This window comes from Sciurus carolinensis, chromosome 4 (genome assembly GCF_902686445.1).
Source record: "Sciurus carolinensis chromosome 4, mSciCar1.2, whole genome shotgun sequence".
NCBI lineage: Eukaryota > Metazoa > Chordata > Mammalia > Rodentia > Sciuridae > Sciurus > Sciurus carolinensis.
In genome coordinates, this window is record NC_062216.1 from 176,877,652 (window position 1) to 176,901,869 (window position 24,218).

Here is a 24,218-nt window from a genome sequence, read left to right on the forward strand (position 1 = left end):
TTCAAGTCTGCTATGTTGAGCATGGCTTTTATTTCTTTAAATATAGCTAACTGATGATCTTCATTTGATAGCTGCACTACCCCAAATCTTTGCAGGACTTTTCTTTTGTCTATTATCTTGTTAGTTCTGGTTATTGTGTCATTTTTCCTTGTGTGTCTGCAACCTGGATATTTAGTGTGAACAATACATGTAGAAATTATTTGAGGTCTAGGATGATGGTGTGTATATATATATATATATATATATATATATATATTTTTTTTTTTTTTTTTTTTTTTTTTTTTTTTTTTTTTGTACCCGGGATTTAACCCAAGGATAGTTGACCACTGAGTCATATCCTCAGCCCTTTTTATTATTTTCAGACAGGGTCTTGCTAAGTAGCTGAGGCTGACCTCAAACTTGCAATCCTCCTGCTTCAGTCTCTGGAGTAGCTGAGATCATAGGCATGGCCTATGCCTGAGGATGAGTACCTTTCTTAAGGAAGGATTTCAGCTGGAAGCCTGATGTCAGGAACAGTTTGAACCACTCTAATTCAAGTTCAAGGACTGAAATTCCCTGATCCCCTGTCACACGAACCTAGACCTCAAATTCACGTGGGCATGATTTATGTTTTATTTACTCTTATCCAGAGGGCATGATACTTTATGGTTATAGCTCAAAAAAAGGATGGCTTGCCAGAGCCCTAGCTGTGTGGGCTCTGGTCCTGGTCCTGTTTGCCCTGTGAGCTCGCAGACCATAGCCACATCCAAGCTGCTTATGCTGCATCTGCATGTGTCTCAGACAAAACAACTCGGAGGGCAGGCTTCCTTCCTGGGTTCTCAGACCTTGTCTTATGTTGTAGCTGTGTGGAACTCTTTGATGCTTTTATGAACATGTGTATGTTTTTAAATAGTTTCGTTCAGCCTTTATGGTCTTCTTTAGAGTTAATTACCACCCCTGGAATCCCTCAAGTCTCGGTGTCTGCCTCTGTTTCTGATTCTACCCGCCCCCCCACAGACCCCTTACCTGATGGAATTTTGATTGAAATCATTATTGACTCTGTAGGTGAATTTCGGGACAATTGATGTCTTTATGACGTTAAGTTCTCTGATTCACTGGACTAGAGATGCAGCTCAGTGGCACAGAAACGGCCTAGCGCACACGAGGCCCAGGGTTCCAGCCCACTGCTCCCACTTCCCTCATCAATGGTTCTCCAACTCTAGGATTTTTGTTGAATTTTAGGCAAGTGATCTACAACTGAGTTACACCCCAGTCCAATTTTTAAAAATTAATTTTAAACATGCAGTGATCTGAATTTAGCAACTGACCTCAAGAACAAAATTATAGCTGGGTCTGGCGGTGCACCCCTGTAATCCCAGTGGCTCAGGAGGCTGAGGGAGAAGGATCTCAAGTTCAAAGCCAGCCTCAGCAACTTAGTGGGCCCCTAAGCAACTTAGCAAGACCCTGTCTCAAAATAAAAAATAAAAAAGGGCTGGGGATGTAGCTTGTGGTTAAGTATCCTGGGTTCAATCCCCAGTATCCACCCCTCCAGATTATGTATTCTCTCTCTTGTACAAAGAGGAGACATTTAATATATTTTATCTCTTCCTTCTTTTTTCCTTCCCATACTTTGTTCTTATTTAAAAATTTTATTTTTATGCCCCTTTTATTCCAAGACTCCCCATGAATATTTGTGTTGAACTTCACAGTCACATTATGAAGAATTATTTAAATAAGTTTTTCAATACCACATTTTAAAGTCATATGCATGTTTTCTCCTTCATTTCCATACTGTTTAAATTTTTTCTATTATAAATCATATTTTATTGTTTCTCCTAAAAATAACTTTTTTCTTTTTTTTTATGTTACTGGAGATTGAGCCAGGGCCCTGCTCCTGCTAAGCATACTCTTTACTACTGACTGCAGAGCTACACCCCAGCCCTGGCACAGGGAGGAGCCCTGCTGCTCAGGGCACCGGCGGCAGGTATGCTGGTGCTCTGAGGAGGCAAGCTTCTTTGCCTCTGTGGAGGCTGAGGGTAACCCTTCCTCCAGGGCTGAGCTGCCTCTGCAGACACCAGCAAGGGGCTCTCAGGAAGCTGCTGGTGGTCAGATCTTCCATTGCAATCCTTTTGGTATGTATGGTATTTATACTATCATAGCACACATTGACCAACTGCATGTGGGTCGTGTGGGTGCTTTAAGGTCCTGTCACCTCCCCAGCATGCCACATTTGAACTCCCTCTGGGAAGTGAAGAGGGCAAAACAGTCACCCTTTGGGGAGGTAACATGCCTTCAGTCACCCTACCCACACAGAATTTCTCCATTCAAAGTTTTGCCTGTAGTCTGGTTTTGGCACAGGGTGATGCTTCCTTTCCAAAGGGAAAGAGCAGGTCCCTGCTCACCTGTGTCTGCAGCACCTTCTGTGGTTCTCACACCCTGTGGTGTTGGTTGGGGTGATCCCTGTGTTTGTTCCTCCTAGCACATTGTCCTCCATCACTTGTTCTGATAGTGAGTGGCCTGGGGCTCTGACTGATGAGTCTTCAGAAGCTAGGGGGAGCTGTATGGCCTATAGGAGGTTCAGGGGGTGTCATCTCTACACTCTGAATGTCTCTGGATTCCCAACTAAACCAAGAGTCAGAGCCTCGGGCTGGGATAGAGAGTAAAGGCAAGAAAATCCTCCCCAACTTGAAGTCCACCTTAAGGTGTGGGACGCACCCCGCCCTCTCATGTCATCTAATAGTCCTGGGGGAACTCGAAGAGGTGGGGGGCAGGCCAGGAGAGACACTTGAAGCTCAGCACAGCCCAGGCTGGGTGCCAGGGACACTTTTGGCACCTCCTTGCTGCCTCACTCAGGGAGAAGTCCCTGGGTCCACTATGTCCCAGAGGAAGGAGAAAGTCACATTTTTGTCCCAGGGACTTCAGACTGTTTCATGTGTGAGCTCCAACTGGCACCTGTCCCAAGGAGACTCATTCCTGAGATGGGTTTAAGTGAGAAGCAGATGATTCCTCCCTAGGGAACCAAGCTCGGGTTCCATGTATGCAGGTCGGCCCTTGCGTGTGGTCTTGAGGTGTGACTTCAGACCAGACAGGAAAGGCTGGGGACTGAGAGGCCATTCAGGTGCAGGGCTGGCAGAGGCCTGGGGCCAGAAGGGCTTCTGAAAGATCTGGGTGTTGGCTGATTGATGTAACTGGAGCCGGGCAGGCAAGGCTCAGGGCTCTCCAGGGACCTGGAGCCACACCTGGGTAGTCTGGAGGAGTAAAGTGGGGCCCAGGAGGTCCTAGGTCTTGATGGGTTGGAATAGGCCTGGCTGCAAAGAGGGAAACATAATTTTTGGATTTTCTTTTTTTTTTCCTTCTTGACTTCAAAACTGTCCCATCTACCTCTGGGGACCTCAGGACAAGGAAAGTCCCAGGGCTGCTGAAGGAGGTGGTATGGGAGTCTCAGTCTTCACACCCAGATGCAAACCTCCACTCACACCTGCTATGATAGTCTTACTGATGGGACCCATGTCCCAGGGTCCCCTCCCCAGTCTGAGACACCAGGAGATCTGTCCCCTGCAACTCCTCCCTGTTGCCATAGTGGCATCAGCCTCTCCAGTTTCTGGTAATTTCATCAGGCTGCATCATGTTGCTAAGGCCAGAGATAACATCTCCCCATGGGTCACCTTCCCTGCCGGGCCCCTGCGGCAGGACTCAGGGTCAGAGGAGGGACCCAGGGGTGTGGGAAGAACTGGGGATGTGAGGATCTGTCAGGCAGAAGCAGGTTGGCTGGACTGCTGGCATAGTGTCTGGGAACACTACCATTTGATCCTGGGATGCCAGGAAAAGAAGAGGGCAGGAGCTAGAGTGCAGTCTGGCAAGGCTGTTGAAGACTGCAGGTCTCCTGATACCTCCAACTGAGCCTACTGATAAACCTCCGGGCCTGTGTGCAGGGAGAGATCCCCAAGGTCCTAGAGGACAGGTCCACCTTAACAGGACAGCCCTGGACAGGGCACTCAGGATGCCAACTGCCCAGACCGCAGGCCAGGACCTTGAGCAAGGCACACACAGCAGACAGCCAGTACTGGATTCCTCATACCTTGTCTTCACCCAGCACCATGATCCAAGGTGCCCTGGAAGCTGGTGGACCCCTCTGGGGCTGGGACGGGGATGGTGATGATGATGGGGACAGTGCAGTGCTTGCTCTGCTGGCTGTAGCTGTGGTGGCTGCCACAGCACTGGCTTTGCACTGGTTTGGTTCAGGACAGGATCAGGAGGTGGCAGGACCGAAGTACACAGCCCCAGAGATCCAGTCTACTCAAGAAGCCAGGCTGGCTCTGCATCCAGAGTACAAGGTCAGTGGTGGTAGCGAGGGAGACAGACGAAGGCAGGGGAAGTCACATCCTCCAAGACTCAGCCAGGAGAGCCCTGCTACATCTACAGCCCAGGACCGGGAGCCCCTTGTTGGCAGAGTTCTGGCTGCCACAGCTGAACTTCCACTCAGGACTCTTGGAGATGCCACCAGCAGAGGAGCCTTGGGACAGCAGCATGGTAACACCACCCCAGGAGCCCTGCGAGGTAAAGGAAGGGAGCCCCCCAGGTCAGACACTGTTCTCCTGGGTAGGAGCAAAGCTGCGGGGACACCTGCTCCCCTCCTGATCCACTTCACCCTTCGGAGTCCTGGTGGCGAAGCAGAATTGCAGGCGGGGGCAGGTGGTGCCAGTGCTAACGGGCCAGCTTGCCAGGTCCCCATCCACACGCAGCAACAGGACAGCAGTCGCTGGCACCTGCCTGGCTCTCTGGGGACAGTCCGCCGCAGCCGGCGACCTGGGACCCAAGCTGTCTTAGGAGACAGAACCTGCCGCCCCTCAAAGCCCGACCCCCTCCGCCTGGGCGCCGCGGTGAGTGTGTGGAACGCTGTGGACGCTGTGGACTCGGCTTCCGCCGCCGCGATGGACGCCCACGCCCGCAGCCCAGGCGCAGGCTCCGGGCTGTCCGCCTCAGCCCAGGGTCCCTCCCCGCAGACGCTGCCCCAGACCCGCGCCACGGAAACGGGTCCCGGGACGAACGGCTCTGAGCGCGGGCGCGAGAAGAGCAGCCCCCCGCCAGCCCCAGTCCACGCTCTGGGCTCCGGGGCCCAGGCCGGCGAGAGCGGCGAGACCCGCGCCCCCGCCCCCAGGGAGGCTCTGGGGGGCCGGGCCCCCGCGGAGGGCTGGTCCTGGGCGCGGAGGGCGGTCGTCGGCACCCGTGGCTTCGGCCTCGCCCTGGACTCGGCGGGCGGGTCGCTGGGGGGGCCGCCGTGGGGCCTCTCGCCGGCGGGGGTGCAGGCCGAGTCCTGCGGCGCACGTCTGGACCGCGCTGCGGGCCCGGCCGACGGCGGCCCCTCGCTCGACTCCGGGGTGGGCGGAGCGGAGAGGCCCGGGGACCGTCGCACCGGAGGAGGGAGGGAGTCTCAGCCCAGCCGGGGCAGGGAGCAGGCGGCCGGCGGCCCGGCTGCGGAGCTGGAGTCCCCGCGGACCCTGCACAGAGGGAGGCCAACTGCAGACGGCCACAGCCGCGCCCCCTCCACCAGTCGTCCAGCCACGAACCCGCCTCGCGGCCGGGGTCCGGGTCGGCCGTCCCCGGAGGCAGCTGGTTCTGCAGCCCCCGGCCCCTCTCCTTCAAACTCTCTGCCCCACGGAGTCAGCCGGGAGCCTTCTGAGGGCGAAAATGGCAGCGCGGCGCCAGCCTCCTCGACAGCCCCAGTCCAGGTTTCCACTCCAGCTCCAACAGGGATCCTCGCCCCTTCCCCACTCACAGCCCCCTCGCCTGCCACACTCCCAGCCTCAGCTTTGTCTCCAACCTTAGTCCCGCCCACAGCCTCAGCCTCCGCCTCAGCCCCAGCCTCAACCTTATCCCCATCTCCAACTTCGCCCCCAGCCCCAGCTTCAGTGAGTGGGTCAAGGCCTGCGTCTGGGGAGTCTAAAGTGGGTCTCTCCAGGAGCTACCAGGAAGGGCAAATTTCAACTAGCTGGGGAAACCTTATTACCATGGTTCTTAGAAGCCACCCCTTTCCCAGGCAGGAGGAGCCCAGAGGAAGTGCCCCAAGGGCAGTGCCTGTGAGCCCTGCAGGCCCCAGCTCTTCCATACATTCTGCAGACAGACCTTCGGCTTCCCACTCGGAAGGGGCAATCCCCCATCTCCAGGGTAGGCACACATCTTCTTTGGGGATTGTCACACAGTCAGAGGGACTGGCTAAGGTTCTGTGTCAGGCACAGTCAATGAGCTTTGAGACCAATGGGGCTCCCACCCATGACCCACCTTTAGGCCCCAAAGGAGATGGAACCGAGGAGAAAAGTTTAGACTCACTGCCCTCAGCTGCAGTGCCCGGGGGTCCCTCACAGCCCTGTGTGCACATGCAGCCTGGACCTGCACCATCCTCTGCTATGAAGTGGGATCCTCAGCATGTCCCCAGACCACGGAAACACAGCATGTGTGAAATAGCCAGGAGCTCTGAGCGCTTGGTTAGCCAGGTGGTCCCAGAGCAGCACCAGGGTGAAGTGCTCAGGGAGGGGGCCAGCCCTGCAGGCAGTAGGGAAGTCCTCACAGAGAAGCAGAAAGAGGCCCAAAAACTCATGGTTTTTCTGCAGAGGCCTGGGCGTTGGAGGATGGTTGAGGGGCCCCAGAAGCCCCACTCATTGCCCTTGGAGCCTGCCGCAGCTGTTCCACGTCCCTTGCGGCTAGACCTGGGCAGCTGCCTGGAGGTGCTGGCCTTTGCCCAGCAGCGTGGGGAGCCTGGCCTAGCCCAGGAGACCTACACCTTGATGAGCAACAACCTGCTGCACGTGCTGGGCGACCCAAACCTCTACCGGCAGTTGAGTGGGGCCGACCGGGAGCACATCCTAAGCCTGCGGACGGGCCAGGGCCAGGCGGTGCTGGGAGTCCTCGTGCTGCCCAGACTCTACCAGGTGTGCCACTCAGGGCTCAAGAAGAGTTCTTATGGCGAGGAGGTGCCTGCAGCTCAGCCTGCACCTCTGCCTCATCCACCATATCTCCATGTGTTCAACCCTCAAGAGAACATTTGGCGGCCCCTGACCCAGGTGCCGGAGGAGGCCCCCCTCCGGGGCTGTGGTCTCTGCACCATGCACAACTACCTGTTCCTGGCAGGTGGCATCCGTGGCTCTGGTGCCAAGGCTGTCTGCTCCAAAGAGGTCTTCTGCTACAACCCTCTGACCAACATTTGGAGTCAGGTTCGGCCCATGCAGCAAGCCAGAGCCCAGCTCAAGCTGGTGGCCCTGGACGGGCTGCTGTATGCCATTGGGGGTGAGTGCCTGTACAGCATGGAGCGCTACGACCCACGCACAGATGCCTGGACCTTGCGTGCCCCCCTCCCAGCAGGCACCTTCCCTGTGGCCCATGAGGCTGTGGCCTGCCGTGGGGACATCTACGTCACAGGAGGTCACCTCTTCTACCGTCTGCTTAGATACAGTCCTGTGAAGGACTCATGGGATGAATGCCCTTATAGTGCCAGCCACCGGCGCTCCAGTGACATGGTGGCACTGGGGGGATTTCTGTACCGCTTTGACCTGCTGCGGGGTGTGGGCGCTGCAGTGATGCGCTACAACACGGTGACAGGTTCCTGGAGCCGTGCTGCCTCCCTGCCACTGCCTGACGCCGTCCCACTCCGCTGCACTGTGCTGGGCAACACCATTTACTGCCTCAACCACCAGGTCACTGCCACCTTTGTAGTCTCCGAGGGGACTGCCCAGTTTCAGGCCAAGGAACTGCAGCCCTTTCCCCTGGGGAATAAGGGGATCCTCTGTCCATTCATCCTGACTCTGCCCCCTGAAGCCCAGCTGCAGACCTCACTCTGAATGCCAGTAAAGAACTACACTCCAGGGATACCCTTCATCTGGGGTTCCATGTGGGGCATGGAGAGGGGCTGGGGTGAGAACTTCTGCTCCTGTTTCTGGGACACCTTTCCCTCTATGTTTATCTCCTGCTGTAAAGATTGTCACTTATTTCTGGAGTGAGATCCCTTCCACCTCCCTCCTCTTGACTCAGGCCCCACACCCTGCTGGTTCCTGCCCCTGGTCCTTACCTGCTTTGGATGCCTCAGCTTGCTCCCAGTCTCCCGTCTGCCTGGGGGACTCCTGGGCCCAGAGCCAAGGAAGGAGATGGATGGAAGCTTGTTTGTGCTCCCTGTGTTTGTCAAGGTAGAAGTGGAAGCAAAGAGGTCCCTGGGAGATGCCCTTGCCTCTGGGACTTTGCCATTCTGAGGCTTCTGAGGAGCCTTTTGACTCTTTCCTCCTGAGTCTGATTGGGTGTGGAAACCTTGCCTGTGCAGCTGGGTCTGAGGCCCTGCACAGGGCCCTGCCTAGACCTGACAGGACTGCTTGGTTCCCTCTACAACCTGCAGGTCTCTCTGCCCGCAAGACTCTCATCCCCCTTACCCAGATCTCCCTCTAAATAAGCCCCCTTTTAGCTGTGTGGACTCAAAACAAGATGCCCCCCCCCATTAACCTTGTCTATAAAAGAGGCCTACTGGACACCTGTCTCTCAGGAGAGCTGTGAGAATGTGATCAACAATGGGCCACCTAGCAGAGTGAATGACATGTTTTCTCTCCCTACCCACTTTGAAACCCACGTTAGCAGGTAAATAAATTTGATCGAGTGCTGCTGCCTGTTCCAGCACCTGCCCTGATTTGCCCCTGTCTGGCTCTTTTTTCTTTTTTTCCTATGCTCAACACCACTGCACCAAATACACATTCCACCCACTGAAAGACTCTGCATCTTACCCTTGTCTTGCCTGTTCACAAAATACGGCAGGCAGCTGGGTGGATCACAGCACAGGATAGAAAGGGTCCTTGGGTTGTGCTTGAAAATAAGTTTATTGAGAAACAAGTACTGTGCACACAGCTATATATCTGGGTCACTGGCCCGTCTCTGTGGCTCCTGTGCATGATGGATGGCAGCGTGGATGAGCAGCAGGGCCTACTGCTTGCGCTTGGTCTCACTGAGCAGCTCTTGCCAGTTCTTCTCCATCTCCTCCTTGCAGTTGAGGAAGGCGTCCTCCAGCCGGCGCATGGACTCCGCCAGAGTGGGGTTGGTGCGCATGACCACCATGTCATAGGCCATCCAGGTCGCCTGCACTGCAACAACCAGACAGGCCCAGTCAGGCCCCAGGTGGTGCTGCAGCTCTGGGGGACCTCGCTCGTACTGCCAGGGGGCTGGACCCCGCTGGGACACCCCATGTCCCAAGGAGAGAACGCTGTTGGCCTGCAAGCTACGACAGGGCTCATAAAACACCCTGTGAAACCTCCTTCCTGCAAACAGCAATAATGACACGTCCTAATTTCCAGTCTTAACTTCTGGATTCATCAGCCCATGACAGTAAAAGGCTGGAGGCCAGTCTGATGTGAACTGGGAGGAACACTGGAGCGAACCACAGGTCCTTGCCTACACAGTTCACAGCTGGCGGCTGCAGGGCAACCTCCCCAGGAGTCACATGCTCAGGTAGGCCGGCCATTCCCAGGCCTACAAGTCCTTACTCTCATGTTTCTTCATGCTCAGTGGCTTGGGGTCCCTGTCCACCTGAGCTTGCACCTCCGCACTTTCATTAAGACTCGGGCCAGGGCTTCTCCTGGGGAGGTTCTGCTGCTCCCCTGTAAGAGCCTTGAGTATTCACACTGCTCTTTCCCTCTGAGAGTAACTTGAGGGCAGGTTCCCTGGACCTCCAGGTGAACACATGCTTCTTGTGCAGACTCAGGGGAAGTATGCAGAAACCCCATTTGTACCATCCACCACCACTGTGGCTCTGCATTCTAGAATTGCACAGAACAAAGGTCACCTCTTCTGTGTGACAACCCAGCACAGTAGATCTATCTCCTTAACACTCCTCTTTGTTGAGTTGAAAAATGCTGGACACTCTGAGAAGATAAGTTTTCAAGGAAATTAACCAAAGAGGATACAGGAAGCATGATTAGTAATAAAAGTACATGTGTATCTCACACAAACAAGGTCAGCCATGTGGCACACTTGAAGTTTCACAAAGTAACATCTGTTTGGTTAGGGAAAATTGTTAGAAAACATATGTGTAGTGTTTCAACAGAGTTCATGAGTCTAGCAAGTATAGGGATTCTTGGACTTTTGGAAGCCTGAGTGGCCCTTGGGACACTTCTTATAATGTAGGCTGCTATTCCCCGACCCCCCGCAGCCCATGGTGAATCTTGTCTAGCTGGTTGGGAATGGTACCCAGGAGCCTGGATGCTGTACACATCCCGGATAGATCTGGTGCAGGAAGTCTGCAGACCACCCTTTCACACCAGGGACAACAGGTGACACGTGGACCAGGTCTGCCACCCTTTCACACCAGGGACAACAGGTGACACGTGGACCAGGTCTGCCACCCTTTCACACCAGGGACAACAGGTGACACGTGGACCAGGTCTGCAGATCAGAGCCAGCTTCCCAGCTCTCCACTTACTGGCCCCGTGGCCTTGGATATGGAGTCAGACTTGCAACATCAGTTTCTACTTCTGCAAAATAGAGTCCACTTCCTGATCATGGCTTGCTGTGAAGATTAAATGGGTGACATACATGAACAGCCAAGCACATGTGTCATAGACCAAGTGTTTGTCCCCTCCAAATTCACATGTTGAAATCTAACCCCAAGGTGAAAGTGTTAGGAGGCAGAGGCTTTAAGGAGGTGAGTGCTCATGGGTAGGGAGTCCTCATGAATGGGATTGGTGTCCTTACAAAACAGACAGAGAGCTTGCTCTCTGCCATTGAAGACACATTGAGAAGACGGCGGTCTGCAAACTAGGAAAAGGCTTCTCACCAGCACCAGACTGACTTCGCCTCCAGGACTCTGAGAAATAAATGTCCATTGTGTCGTTTAAGCCACCCTGTCTATGGCAATCTGTCACAGCAGCACAAAACAATGAAGACAGAAATTGGGCTGGGCACAGTGGCACATACCTGTAATTCCAGAGGCTCAGGAGGCTGAGGCAGGAGGATCGCAAGTTCAAGACCAGCCCCAGCAACTTCGCAAGGCCCTAAGCAACTTAATGAGACCCCCTCTCAAAATAAAAAATAAAAGAACTGGGGATGTAGCTCAGTGTAAAGAGTCCCTAGATTCAACTCCCAGTACAAAAAACAAAAAAAACAAAAACCAGAACACAAAAACCAAAAAGCTTCACCAAACCCCGCCCCCCCAAAAAAAACCAACCAACCAACCAAACAAACAAACAAAACCAACCAACCAAATTAAAAGCAAAAAAGCAAATAGGCCAATTGTGGTGGTGTATACCTGTAGTTCCAGCAACTTCGGAGGCCCAGGCAGGAGGATTGCAAGTTTGAGGCCAGCCTGGGCAACTTAGCCAGACCCTGTCTCAAAAATAGAAAGGGCTATGGTCAGTGATAAAGGGCTATAATCAGGTACTGTGGGTTTAACCCCCAGTACCACAGGGGGGAAAAATACAAATGACATCTGGAAGTGTGGAAGTAACTCTGGAATTGGGCAGTGAGTAGAGGCTGCAAGAGCTCTGAAGTGCATGCTAGGAACTGACACAGCATTACCATGCACAGAGCTTTAAAAGTAATTCTGGTAAGTGCTCAGAAGAAAAGAGGAATTTAGAGAGAAAGCCTCCTTCTTAGAGAACTCATAAATGATCAAGAATAGCCGGTGGAAATACAAATGGTAAAGCCATTTTAATGGGGTACAGATGGAAATAAGGAACAAGTTATCAGAGACCAGAGAAAAGGTGATCCTTGTCATGAAGTGACAAAAAACTTGGCTGAATCGTGTTTGTTTTCTAGTGTTTTGCAGAAGGCAGAACTTCTGAGCAATGAGATCGGATATATATTTAAGGAGAGTTGCTCAAAGAAAGAAGAAAATCTTATTATAAAATAAGTAATTGAGGCACCCAGGGTAAAGAGGATGGATAAGAAATTAAGATTGATGTAGGTGATTTTCCATAGGAGCTAGAATTTTTATGTGAGAGGTCATTGCTGAGGTAGCCCCCATCCAGGACTCTTGAGGCTTTTGGTGCAGAGCAAGAGTCATATATTCAGCTTCTCTACCTCTCTGATGTTTCAAGATTCAGTATTTGATATAGGGTGGATTGTTTCCTCCCTAAATTCATCTGTTGAAATCCTAATTCCTAGTACTTCAGAAAGTGACTGTATTCAGAGATCATATTTTTAAGAGGTGGTTAAGTTAAAATGAGGTCTTTGGGATGGGCCCTCATCCAGTATGAGTAATCCTGGTAAGGAGAGGAGATTAGGACACAAACAGGAAGAGAGAGGCCATCATGTAAGGACACAAGAAAGAGATGGACATCTACAAGCCAAGGAGAGAGACCTCAGAAGAAACCAACGTTGCCCACACTGCTAGCCCCCAGCACTGTGAGAAAACAAATTTCTGTTGTTGAAGCTGCCCAGCCTGCAGTCCTTTGTAGGGAAGACCTACCAACACACTGGATCTCACTACAGAGCAAGGTCTGCTTCCTGCTGCTCTGGCTCCTGCTCTCCTGGTAGCTTTGCTCTGGGTTTTGCCTTCAGCATTAGGACACTCATTCCCAGTCTCTCACCATTGGAGTCCCAGCTCCTGCATGACCTGGTTGAGCCAAGCTCATATCACTAGGTTGATGGTACCATGCACAATTTGGGCCTTGTATGAAGGCTCTCAGTCAAAGAGGGTAAGTGGGGACTGGAATCCAAATTAAGGTCCTCTCTTCAAAATATGAGGAGATTGTATTTGGCCAGGGGCCGGGGAGTGTGCCTTTTTCTAATTCATTACAAAGAATTTTTTCAATCATCTACCCAGAAAAAGCAGCACCTTTTTTTCTATTCATATGGAGGTGTAGTATCGTCTAGCAGAGGACTTATTAGCTGTATTTAAGTTTCCGGGGTGTGGGCATGTGGGAATATCTCGGGAACGCTTACCTCTTGTGGGACCAGTGATGCCTTGAAGATGTGTTCTATCTGGGTTCTGTTGGTGAGGGATGGAAGGATCCTGCAGCATCCCCCTGCCCCAGCTCCCTGAGCAGCTTGGGGTCACAGGCATGGCCCACCCTGGCTAGAGCTCCTTCACAGTCACAGCAGTGCAAGGCTGCCGCTCCTCAGCGTGTGCCTTTTGTCCTCACTAAAACAGCTCTCTCCAAATCACCAAATGACCTCAGTATTTCCAAAACCAAAGGGATGTATTGATTCTTGTCTCCTGAAACGGTCTCCTGTCTTGGCCAGCATGGCGCTAGTCTTCCAGTTCTCTCTGTGCCTATGACCATCTTTCTTCTCCCTTATGGCGAAACACCTCTGTCTACTTTCCCAATCGATGGAGCTTCTAGGGTTGTGTCCTCAGGCCACCACTCTTCACTATGAACCTACTGCATGGTCAGTATCACCCACACACTGGGAAAAGGAAAGTGGTCAGACCTTTTGAGGGTTATTAGCCTCAACTTACACTATCCTGGAGATCCAAAGCATCACTGTGGTCCACCAGTCAGATAGAGGCTATGGAGGCCAGGTGATCAACGGTGTGTCAGCTCAGGTCTGTCTCATAGGGGTCATGGGTCTCTGAACCCACCCTGTGGTTATTTTCAGTTTCAGGATGCAGAATTGAAATAGACATACTCAGTAACTGGGAGAATCCCTACATTGGTTCACTGACCCATGAGGGCTATCATGGTAAGAAAGGTAAAATGGAAGCCAAGCAGGACTGCCTCTAGCTACAAGAGCAGTAGACCAAAGCAACTGCATTCCTGCACACCGCAGGCTTTGACCACCATTAAAAACCTGAAGAGTGGGAGACATTCCCACCACATCCCTATTCAACTCGCCTGTTCAGCCTATGCAGAAGATGATCTTAGAGAATGACAGCAGATTATCAAACTCAATCAGGAGGTGACTCCAGATGTGGTTTTGTTGCTGGAAAAAATGAAGAAATGAACACATTCCCTTATACCTGGTATGCAGCTGTTGATCTGGCAAATTTTTTTTTCTTCTCTACACAAAAACAATCAGAAGCAATTTGCCTTCAGATGATCAGGCCAATAACACATCTTCACTACCCTTGATCAGGTCTATTAACTCCCCAGTGGTTAGGGTTTAGATCTGTATGAAAGGCTCTGCCACCAGCCTATGGTACTATCAAGAGGTGGCAGAATCTTTAGGAGGTGATGCCCAATGGAAGGAAGTCAGGTCACTGAAGTGGTGCCCTTGGAGGGGACACTGGGACCCCAGCCCCTTCCTATCTTTCTCTCCTTGTATCTGGTTACCATGAAGTGAGCAGCTTTGTCCTACCACAAGCTCCCTGCCTGATATTCTGTCCCCCGACAGGCCCCCAAACAATGGGGACAATGGTCCAGGAACTGAAACCTCAGAAACCATGAGCCAAAATAACCTTTCCTCCTTTTAAGTTGATTTTATCAGATATTTTGTCACAGTGGTGAGAAGCTGACTAACACACCAGTTATACAGTATATACCAGTACATTATACTGGTGATATTCTGCTGATTAGACTGAGAAGCCAAAGAAACCAGACACCAGAGTGTGTACCACGTGGCTTCATCTGGATGAAACTTGGCCATGCATGTCAATTGTTAAATGGTGCTGGGGATGGAGGGTGGAGATGAGCTGCGCAAGGCAAAAAGAAGTGCTGGAGTGGCAAACTTGTTCTGCATCTGCGTGCTGGTGTGGTTTACCCTCCCACATGCATTTGGCAAAGCTCAGTGTGCTCTATACTTAAGTGTACTTATTGTATTACACATAGATTATAGCTTAAGGTAGGTGACTTCAGGAACCATAAAAGCAAGAACATTATATATCAATATTTATGAATTGTGGTAAAGGCTATGCCAGAAGTAAATCCACATCTCCAAGTAATTTAAAAAGAATAAAATAAATGAACATAGCATTCAACTCAAAGTTTTAATAAAATGACAATAAAAAATTAGGGAAAGCAGAGGAATTCCCCCCTCCCAATAAATCCAGATAAGTCAGAATATGGAATAATAGAAACACACTGTGATGCTTTCCTGGCCATGGACCCTCTTTGAGAATTACCATCACCCACAGATTCTAAGATGGAATGAGCCTGAACATCAGTCTCATTACCCATGTGGCCTAGCCCACCCTGGCCAGGGATGATGTACACCATAGCATAATTTGCAGCATTGAAAAGTAATATATTATACACATCTTGGAAGGAACTGACACATGTAGTTCTGGATGAAAAAAAAAAAGAAATAGTACGATACATATAACAATCCTATTTATATAAATTAAAAACATATGTACATAAAACAACATACATTTTACAAGAACATACACACAGAAATATATACATTAAGCACATTAGAATTGTTTCCTGCGGGTAGAGAGAAGGAAAGGAATGGACGATGGGGACTAGAGGGGACAAATAAAAAATTAAGCTGTACGATCATGATATACCATGAACTATGGGCCATGAAAAAAATCAATCCTCTATATCTGAGATAAAAGTAAATGAAAAATTTGCCATGCGACAGTGTAATTTGAGAATAGGGGGATAGTCTTGAGGAAACCGCACAAAACGACATGGAAAAAAACAAAGAAATAAAACTGATTACAGAAATGATATAAAAGATACGGCAAAACAGAGATGCACAACATGGACAACTGGAATTCCTAAAGAAGGAAACCAAAGAACCAGAGCAACTACTATCCAACGAAATGACAAATGAAAAAGTGTTTATAAATGCTCTTAAGTTCACCGTTCCAGAGGTTCGCCAGGTCCCAGGACGAGTGTTACATGATATCAACACCAGTCTTATCTTAATGGAATCACAGATTTTCAATGATAAAGAATCTTAAAGGCAGAAGAAGAAAGTTGCTCAAGAGGAAGCAAAGGTCTCCCACTTCTTCACAGTGCCACCAATGCTCCTCCAAGTCATAGAGAAAGTGATCATACATCCAACCAAGCTGCCATGCAGGCTGTGCACAGACAGATATTCTCAGGCGTTTATGGAATCAAGGAATATAGTTACTAGGTTTAAATACTACATTTATTTAAATATACAATGTTGTCCCAACAACTGTAGGGATCATAATTACAGAACTTAAATGTTGTGGATCTTCTGTGTGTGCATGTGTTTGTGTATATGGTACCAGGGATGGAACTCAGGAGCACCCTACCACTGAGCTACATTCCCAGCCCTTTTTATTTTTTATTTTGAGACAGAGTCTCACTAAGTTCCTGAAGCAGGCCTTGAATTTGGATCAACCTCCCAAGTAGCTGGGATCACAGATGTGCCCCACCTTGGTCAACTGATCTTATAAATCTTGATAACATACAAATAGTAGTATAGTTAATAGCTAACTATGACTCAGTTTCTCCATCTATAAAACAGGTATAAGAGTTTTGTACCTCACAATGTTGTAGTATTTAGTAGTAAGTTCTGAGTGTTTCTGATGGAAGTTATTAGATACTGAAGAATGAGATATAATTAAAGAAATAACACTAATGTTATTGTTAACGTTTCCCACAAACCACCTACTTTCTTTTTCTTCTGCACTTTGGTGTTCTATTATTTCCAAATCTCAGGCTTATGTACAGGAGGTAAGAGCACTGATAAAATAAAAAACAGACCTAAAATGACCTGGCTGGTGTGTCCAGCAGGTCACATTGGGGCAGTGGCCCTTACCCCACCCCTGCCCTCGGGGAGTCCCCAGCTTGGGGGTCATTTCTGGTGGGCATCTGCTGGCAGCTCCAGCCTGGCTCTGTGGGGCACACCTCCTGACACCAGGTACCTCTGCAGCCTGCTACTCGTTCCCTGTCCAGTGGGTTTTGTCACTGCCCTGGCACAGTTCAAGTCAAAGCCCGCCATCTTGTCTCCAGGGGGCTAGAGTTGCCAGGGGTTCCACAAACTCTTGATTTTGTTTCTCCCTTTGCTTTTGGGTCACCATGAGATAAACAACTTTGTTTTAATTGAATTTTACTTTGAATTTTAAAATGGAACATGCAACATTTTCTTAAAAAATTATTTGGTTAGCAATTATAAACTTAATAACCATTTATTTTGAAATGCTAATGCTTACACCAGAAAACTTCCATTGTATATAGTAGAATTTTAATAAGTTAAAAAATGTTGCTAAAAGGGATGATTTGGAAGGAAATATCCAGACTGACATGATCTTAACAAAGCAATTACCAAAGAGAAAACTGAAAAAGTTACACCAAAAAACTCTCTAGGGCTGGGGTTGTAGCTCAGTGGTAGAAAACTTGCCTAGCATGTGTGAGGTACTGGGTTTGAGTCTCAGCACCATGTATAAATAAATAAAATAAAGGTCCATCAACAACCAAAAAAAAAAAAAAAACAAAAAAAACTATTTCCAATGGTTGAGTCATTGAGGTCTTTGAAATATTAAAGCCAACTGTTTCCAAATACTATAATAGTACACCTATGATTTTCAGAATGTGGAAATAGATGACTCTAGAGATTGTGCAGGTCCAAGTATCTTTGAAGAGCTATTTAAATTCTCTAAGCCCCAATTCCCTCATCTATAAAATGGGGATAATAGTAGTGTCTTTTCCCCAGATTTTTGCTCTAAAAATAAATAAGACAATGTGTGTAAGACAATGTGGTATGGTCAACATAAGCTGTTATCATTATCACTGATAACACTGGAATAGCCCTAACTACCTAAGAATCTACAGCCTACCTGCATGTTGGTATTAATGTAGCAAAAAAATGTAAAAGATCTTACATATGAAAGTTTAGCCCTGAAGTAAATGTATTGAAAATTCTGCAGAAAAATTTTGCAAAACTCTTTTGAGACATCTTAATGCATATTAATGAATAATTTAGAGAGACATACCCTATCTGAATGAGAATGCTTAGTGTTAAAAATATACCATTCTTTACTGGACCCAATGGCATATACCTGTAATCCCAGCAACTTGGAATGCTAAAGTAGGAGGATTGCAATTTGAGGCCCACCTCAGCAACTCAGTGAGGCCCTTAGCAACTTAACAAGACTTTGTATCAAAATAAAAAATTAAAAGGGCTGGGAAGGTAGCACAGTGGTAAAGCACCCCTGGGTTCTATCCTCATGACCCTCCCTAAAAAAATTCCTTCTTCCCAAATTAATGTAGAGGTATATAACACAATCTAAATAAAATGTTGAATAAATGAATCTATATTGTTCCTCCGAAAGAATAAACATGAGAAAAGTTAAAAATCATAAACTAAGAAAAAGAATGATGAGGGGGAACTTACAGATTATAATTAAAATAGTTTGATACTATACTCTTTAAAACCTAACATTGTGAAAGGGAGTAGCTACCTCTGCCCTGCTGTGTATAAGACTTTCATGAATCATGCATCACTTGCAAACTGATTGGGTAGGATGGAGTGGACTGGTGGGGTAAATAAGTTAGCCCCCACCTTGCTACTCTCAAATGGGGCAAATATCAGCTAAACCTGTGCTAGGAAAACTGTCCTAGCCATGCTTTGACTTAAGTTTGAGAGAAGAGAAAGACAACTTTAAGCCTTGGAGTTAAGATTTTGCCTTTTAATATTGCTTGTAGTGTGTGCATTTTTACATTTATTAGGGGTTGCTTCTTTGGTATGATCAAGGATCGAAGGACAAGACAAATGTCTTTGCAGGGATATCAGAGGTCACGGGTTACATGCTGAGCCTCACTTTGGATCTAACCTACTAGGTCAGGATGAGAGGTGATATAATCCTGGTCCAAAATTATCTTACTTCCGCCAGTAATAACTGTCTTAACTTGTTCCAGGGACACTATGAGGAAATTATTCTACTGCTTACACTTCAGTTACAAAAAAATATTTTAATGCTTGGAGTATTGGATTTGAGTCTCTGGGTTCTAGGACTTATATTGCTTAAGAAATTTGCTGGGTGCATGCCTATAATCCCAGTGGCTCGAGAGGCTGAGCCTGGAGGATTGCGAGTTCAAAGACAGCCTCAGCAGAAATGAGATGCTAAGCAACTCAGTGAGACCCTGTCTCTAAATAAAATACAATATAGGGTTAGGATGTGACTCAGTGGTCAAGTACCCCTGAGTTCAATCCCCTGTACCAAAAAAAAAAAAAAATCACCAAAGGTATGACGTGTGTGTGTGTGTGTGTGTGTGTGTGTGTGTGTGTGTGGTACTGGAGAGTGAACCCAAGGATAGTCTATCACTGAGCTACATCCCCAGTTCTTTTATTTTTTAATTTTGAGACAGGGTCTCATTAAGTTGCCTAGGCTGGGCTTGAATTTGCAATCTTCCTGTCTCAGCCTCCAGAATAGCTGAGATTACTGGTATGAGCTACTACACCCAGCACAAAAGGTAAGTTATACAGTTTCAAAATATCATTTAATCTGCAGCTGCTTATATGTTGATAAGATACTTTCAGCAGCTGGTACATTGCTAGGGAAATTGTGAAAAAGACTATATTATCCCCCAAATTTGACAATGTGTAGAACATTTATATATAAATAAGATTACAAAAGAGGAAAATATATGAAACTAAAAATCAGAAAAGAATTCAATAAAGGGAAATAATCGCCCTAACATGAATTCAGAGAATGTAACTAGTCATCCTAATGTCTGTGTCTGCCCCCACCTACTTCTAAGGAAGGAAGGAACATCTCTATTAGACATTGTATTCCTAGAATGGCACATGGTAGATACCCAGTGAGTGCTGTTAAATAAGAGAACATTTCACTAGATTGAAAGAGTTACGTAGTTTATAGTGGAAAATGAAAAAGGTAGTTTAAAATATATTTAAAAGTTTCTAGTATCTAGGTAGAAAATTGGAAACATTTTTAAGTAGAAATTTTCTAGAGCTTCCTGTAATGAATAATTTTTATTTATAAATGAATAATATCTTTAAAAGTAGTTTGTTTTAGCACATGCCTCTAATCTGAGTTACTTAGGAGGCTGAGGCAGGAGGATCACAAGTTCAAGCTCAGCCTAAGCAATTTAGCGAAACAGTGTCTCAAAATAAAATTTTAAAAAAGGGCTGGGGAGGTGCTGGGATTGTGGCTCAGTGGGAGAGCGCGTACCTAGCATGTGTGAGGCACTGGGTTCAATTCTCAGCACTGCATATAAACAGATAAATAAATAAATAAAAATAAATGTCCATTGACAACTAAAAAAAAGTTTGTTTTTTTTTTTTTTTAAAGGGCTGGGGATGTGACTTAGCTCTTGCCAAGCATGTGTGAGGCACTGGGTTCAATATCTGGTACTACAAACAAACAAAAAAAAAGGTTGTGAGTTAAAGTATGCGTGTCTTTTGTTTTGTTTAGTTTTTGTGGTACTAGGAATCAAAATCAAAGCTTTGTACACACTTAGGGACGTGCTCTACCACTGAGCTACACGCCCAACCCTAAAGTATACATGATTTCTAAAGTTTGGCTTCCATTATTATTCTCTCTAGCAAAACTCAGGCTCACAAATTATAAGAATTAAATTTATTCTGAGTTAATAAAGAACAAATGAAATTATAGTGGTGTTACTACAACTGCCAAGTGGAAATAGGTTGAATAAGAGAAAAAACTAACATTTCTTCCCCCAAATTTAGAAATTTGCTCAACCCTATTGCTGCTCTCGTCCACTGGATTGTGCCGCCCATTCTTACCACTATTGTGCTGAGCCCTTTCTATTTACATGATTCACGGAGAGCAAGCCTGGTCTGTTCACAGGCATCACAGTCGCCTGTGGTCGTCTGAGGTGAGCTATCACTGCACGTGAGTTGCATCTGGTGTGGCCGACTGCAAGTCACTCTTTCTGCCCTCAAGAAGATGATAGTCCCACTGCAGAATCATGATGCAAAACCCACAGAAAACAATTCAAGGTCATTCAGTGTTAAGGTCAAATTTTGTGGTGTAGTTACTGCTATGAAAATGGAAAGGTAGCCAAGGAAAGCCTTGCTAGGAGAAGGAACCCTTGATGTGTGCTCAGAAGTTTAGGGAGTATTCAAGCTACTGGGAAGAAGAAACGCTGTTTGGAAAACATCCTACCTGAGATTTTTTCCATCTCTTCCAAAAGCTTTTCCAAGTCCTTATTCAGGTCTGACAGCATCCGCAGCATGTTGTCGTAGTTTCTTTCCCCAGGATCAGAATCAGCCATCTAGGTGGTGCAGAGCAAGAAGCTGCCATGAGATGGACTGGCATTCCAGCTCCACACCATACTGCACAGCCAGTGATCCTTTAGAGAATCTTTCCCAGCACTTAGATCTGGACAATATCACTTACTCCACAGGCATTAGCAGCAGGTGCCTCAGAGACTGAGTCCTAGCTTGAGGAGAAGTGCTTGGGTTCAAATCCTGACTGCCCCATGTATTAGCTGGTCATCTTGGATAACTCACTCACCTTTTCAAATATATTTCTGTACCCTGTAAAAGGGAATTGCTAATAGTACCTATATCTTATGGGTAGGGTTTCTATAAGGATTAAATGATATAAATTATGTACTCTTCTGCAAGTAGCTACAATGATAAACATTTAATAAATCATACCTATTGCTATTTAAAATATTAAATGCTATCCAAATCACCCCAGATCCTCTTCTGATCTTTACTAATCACATCAATTCATTCCATTAATATTTGATGCTTATCTAACTACAAAGCTTTGGGCTAGATAAGATGGGAGAAAAATAGATTAATAATAGATTAATCTATTATTATTAATAGATTAATAAGCTCTAGATGCTGTCAGGGAATTTATACTCTTGAGAAGATGAAGGAAGAAACTAGGCAACGATTAAACAGACAGGGGATGGGCCCCACATGTAGTATTGTTCTCAGGGTTCATGTGAATGTGTGGGGTGCAGCTTCTTGGCTCTTGCTACAGAGTTAGAGGCCTCCACTCTGTGGCAGGTCTCGACCAGTGTTGGGCTTGTGCCGATCTGCCTGTGCAATCCTTCTTATTAAAGGTGAACATTCCGAGGAGCATGGCACCCTCTAGTAGACCTGAGGCAGATCTGAGAACCAAAGGTGTAGGGGCAGGGTGTATAGTCTTTGGGATCTGTAAATGTGCTACTTCTATGGGCGTGGAGCCATTCCTCATGGAGGGAGTCCTGGGGACTCCATCCTTCTGGCTGGCCTTAAATATGTATGTTTTTGTAAGTAGAGAAGAGATAGTTTGCTAAGAGCAAGTCGGGAGGTGCAGGAGGCAGGGCAGGGACCTGAGACCCTCTGTTCTATGGCCATTTCTCCCTTTCCTTTCCCAGCCAGGCCTCACACACGTGCTTGCCCTGTGATTCCTACTTCCTCTGGCATCTCACAGAAACTGCTCTTACCAAAATCAGAACGGACAACTGCAGAAGGCTGAAAGGAGGCAAGAGCAGGAAGCCTAGTCAGGAGAGCACTGCCCGCTCTGATGTTCTCACTTAAGATGACGGTGCTTGGACTATGGTCACCATATGATGAATCTCATAAGTATCATGGTACTTTGTGAATTAATAGAAGGGTCCAGAACCTTGTGGAAGATGAGTCCACAGAACTTGGTATAGGAGTTGTGGGTCTAGGTTTGCAGAGGCCAGTGATGGAAAGAGATGGCTCCTAATTCTGGTGAGAACACCTTGGTGGATTGCGGTGATATTAATTGCAATGGAGAAGAGCAGGGGGAGGAGCAGGAGGAAAGTCAAGAGCCTTGTTCTGAACATGCTAGCAAGAGGTCTACAGGGGGGAACTCAGAGGCAGCTCTTCAGCTCTACGTGGGCTTGGAATTGAAGGGAGATTGGGCTGAAGATACGAAGTTTGGAATCGAGTTGCGGGTTCTCTTCACCTTCTGCTGGACTGTTATCAGAAGCATACAGAGGTGTTTCTATGAACTGAAGGACAGGGAGATTGGAAGGACAGAGTGTCAAACAGCCATAAGGATAGAAGCTGTGGCCATTTGAGTTTGGATCTGGAAAGTAGGTCCATGAAGATGGTACAAGACTTGAGGTGAAAGAAGGTGGCTTTGAGTCTAAGCCCACTGTGTCTCTTCCTGATGAAGAGGCCAGGAAGAGTAGGACTGTGCTGGGTGAAGCCCAGACCAGTGCCAAAGCCCAAGGGCGTGGGGTAATGGCAGGTTATGGGGGTGAAGGTGAGCAGAGCGCATGTGCAGGTGGGTGCGAGGGGTCTGAATTGAGGGTGAAGGGCTTGAAACGGTTGCTAGGGAGTGAGAACCAGGAATATTCAGAAGCAAGGGGGGGTCCCATTTCTGGTCTGAAGATCTTGCCTAGTACAAAGAATTGAATAGTATCTGGGACACCCCCTTAAATAAGAACTGTGAGGGGCCTGGGGGGTCTTGAATCAAGGGCAAGGGTGGGGCTGTGAAGTGTGAGTGAAAGGACAGAACGTGTGGGTCACCTGGGAAGGGGGACCTAAGTTACTGGAGTAGGAAAGGCTGGGCCCACCCGGGGCGCAGGCCTGGGGGACACAGGCAGGAGGCCGTGTGGAGGACAGCTGTCCCACCTGAAAGGTGGGTGGGTGCGGTGAGAGCTGCAGGTGAGTGGCTTGAGAGTTACGGACTGTAGAGTGAGACCTATGCACATGGTGGGAGAGACAGGGGGCCTGTGGGTGAGGACACGGAGGAGAGGAGTTTGGGGGGTGAGGTGAGGGGTGAGGTGAGGTGAGGGGTGAGGTGAGGAGTGAGGGGTGAGGTGAGGTGAGGTGAGGAGTGAGGGGTGAAGTGAGGAGTGAGGGGTGAGGTGAGGTGAGGAGTGAGGGGTGAAGTGAGGAGTGAGGGGTGAGGTGAGGTGAGGAGTGAGGGGTGAGGTGAGGTGAGGAGTGAGGTGAGGGGTGAGGTGAGGAGAGGGGTGAGGTGAGGGGTGAGATGAGGAGTGAGGGGTGAGGTGAGGAGCTGAGGTGAGGAGTGAGGGGTGAGGTGAGTGAGGAGTGAGGGGTGAGGTGAGGTGAGGTGAGGGGTGAGATGAGGAGTGAGGGGTGAGGTGAGGGGTGAGGGGTGAGGTGAGGTGAGGTGAGGGGTGAGATGAGGAGTGAGGGGTGAGGTGAGGGGTGAGGGGTGAGGTGAGGAGTGAGGGGTGAGGTGAGGAGCTGAGGTGAGGGGTGAGGTGAGGGGTGAGGTGAGGTGAGGCGTGAGGTGAGGGGTGAGGTGAGGTGAGGAGTGAGGTGAGGGGTGAGGTGAGGGGTGAGGTGAGGTGAGGAGTGAGGTGAGGGGTGAGGTGAGGTGAGGAGCTGAGGTGAGGAGCTGAGGTGAGGGGTGAGGTAGGTGAGGTGAGGGGTGAGGTGAGGAGTGAGGTGAGGTGTGAGGTGAGGGGTGAGGTGAGGTGAGG

The 24,218-nt window shown here is 48.4% G+C and overlaps 2 protein-coding genes across 2 annotated transcripts; one reads left to right on the forward strand and one right to left on the reverse strand.

The window, feature by feature from the left end:
• Nucleotides 1-449: 449 nt before the first annotated feature.
• Nucleotides 450-8,634, forward strand: Klhdc7b (kelch domain containing 7B). Its single transcript, XM_047548092.1, has 2 exons — nt 450-2,111; nt 3,376-8,634. Exon 2 carries the CDS (start codon nt 4,077-4,079, stop codon nt 7,809-7,811), a length of 3,735 nt encoding a protein of 1,244 aa, XP_047404048.1. The 5' UTR covers nt 450-2,111; nt 3,376-4,076; the 3' UTR covers nt 7,812-8,634.
• Nucleotides 8,635-8,892: 258 nt separating this feature from the next.
• Syce3 (synaptonemal complex central element protein 3) lies at nt 8,893-21,062 on the reverse strand. Its single transcript, XM_047551789.1, has 2 exons — nt 20,954-21,062; nt 8,893-9,089 (listed from the first exon to the last, which is right to left on the reverse strand). The coding sequence occupies exons 1-2, from the start codon at nt 21,060-21,062 to the stop codon at nt 8,932-8,934; spliced, it is 267 nt and encodes an 88-aa protein (XP_047407745.1). The 3' UTR covers nt 8,893-8,931.
• Nucleotides 21,063-24,218: the final 3,156 nt, after the last annotated feature.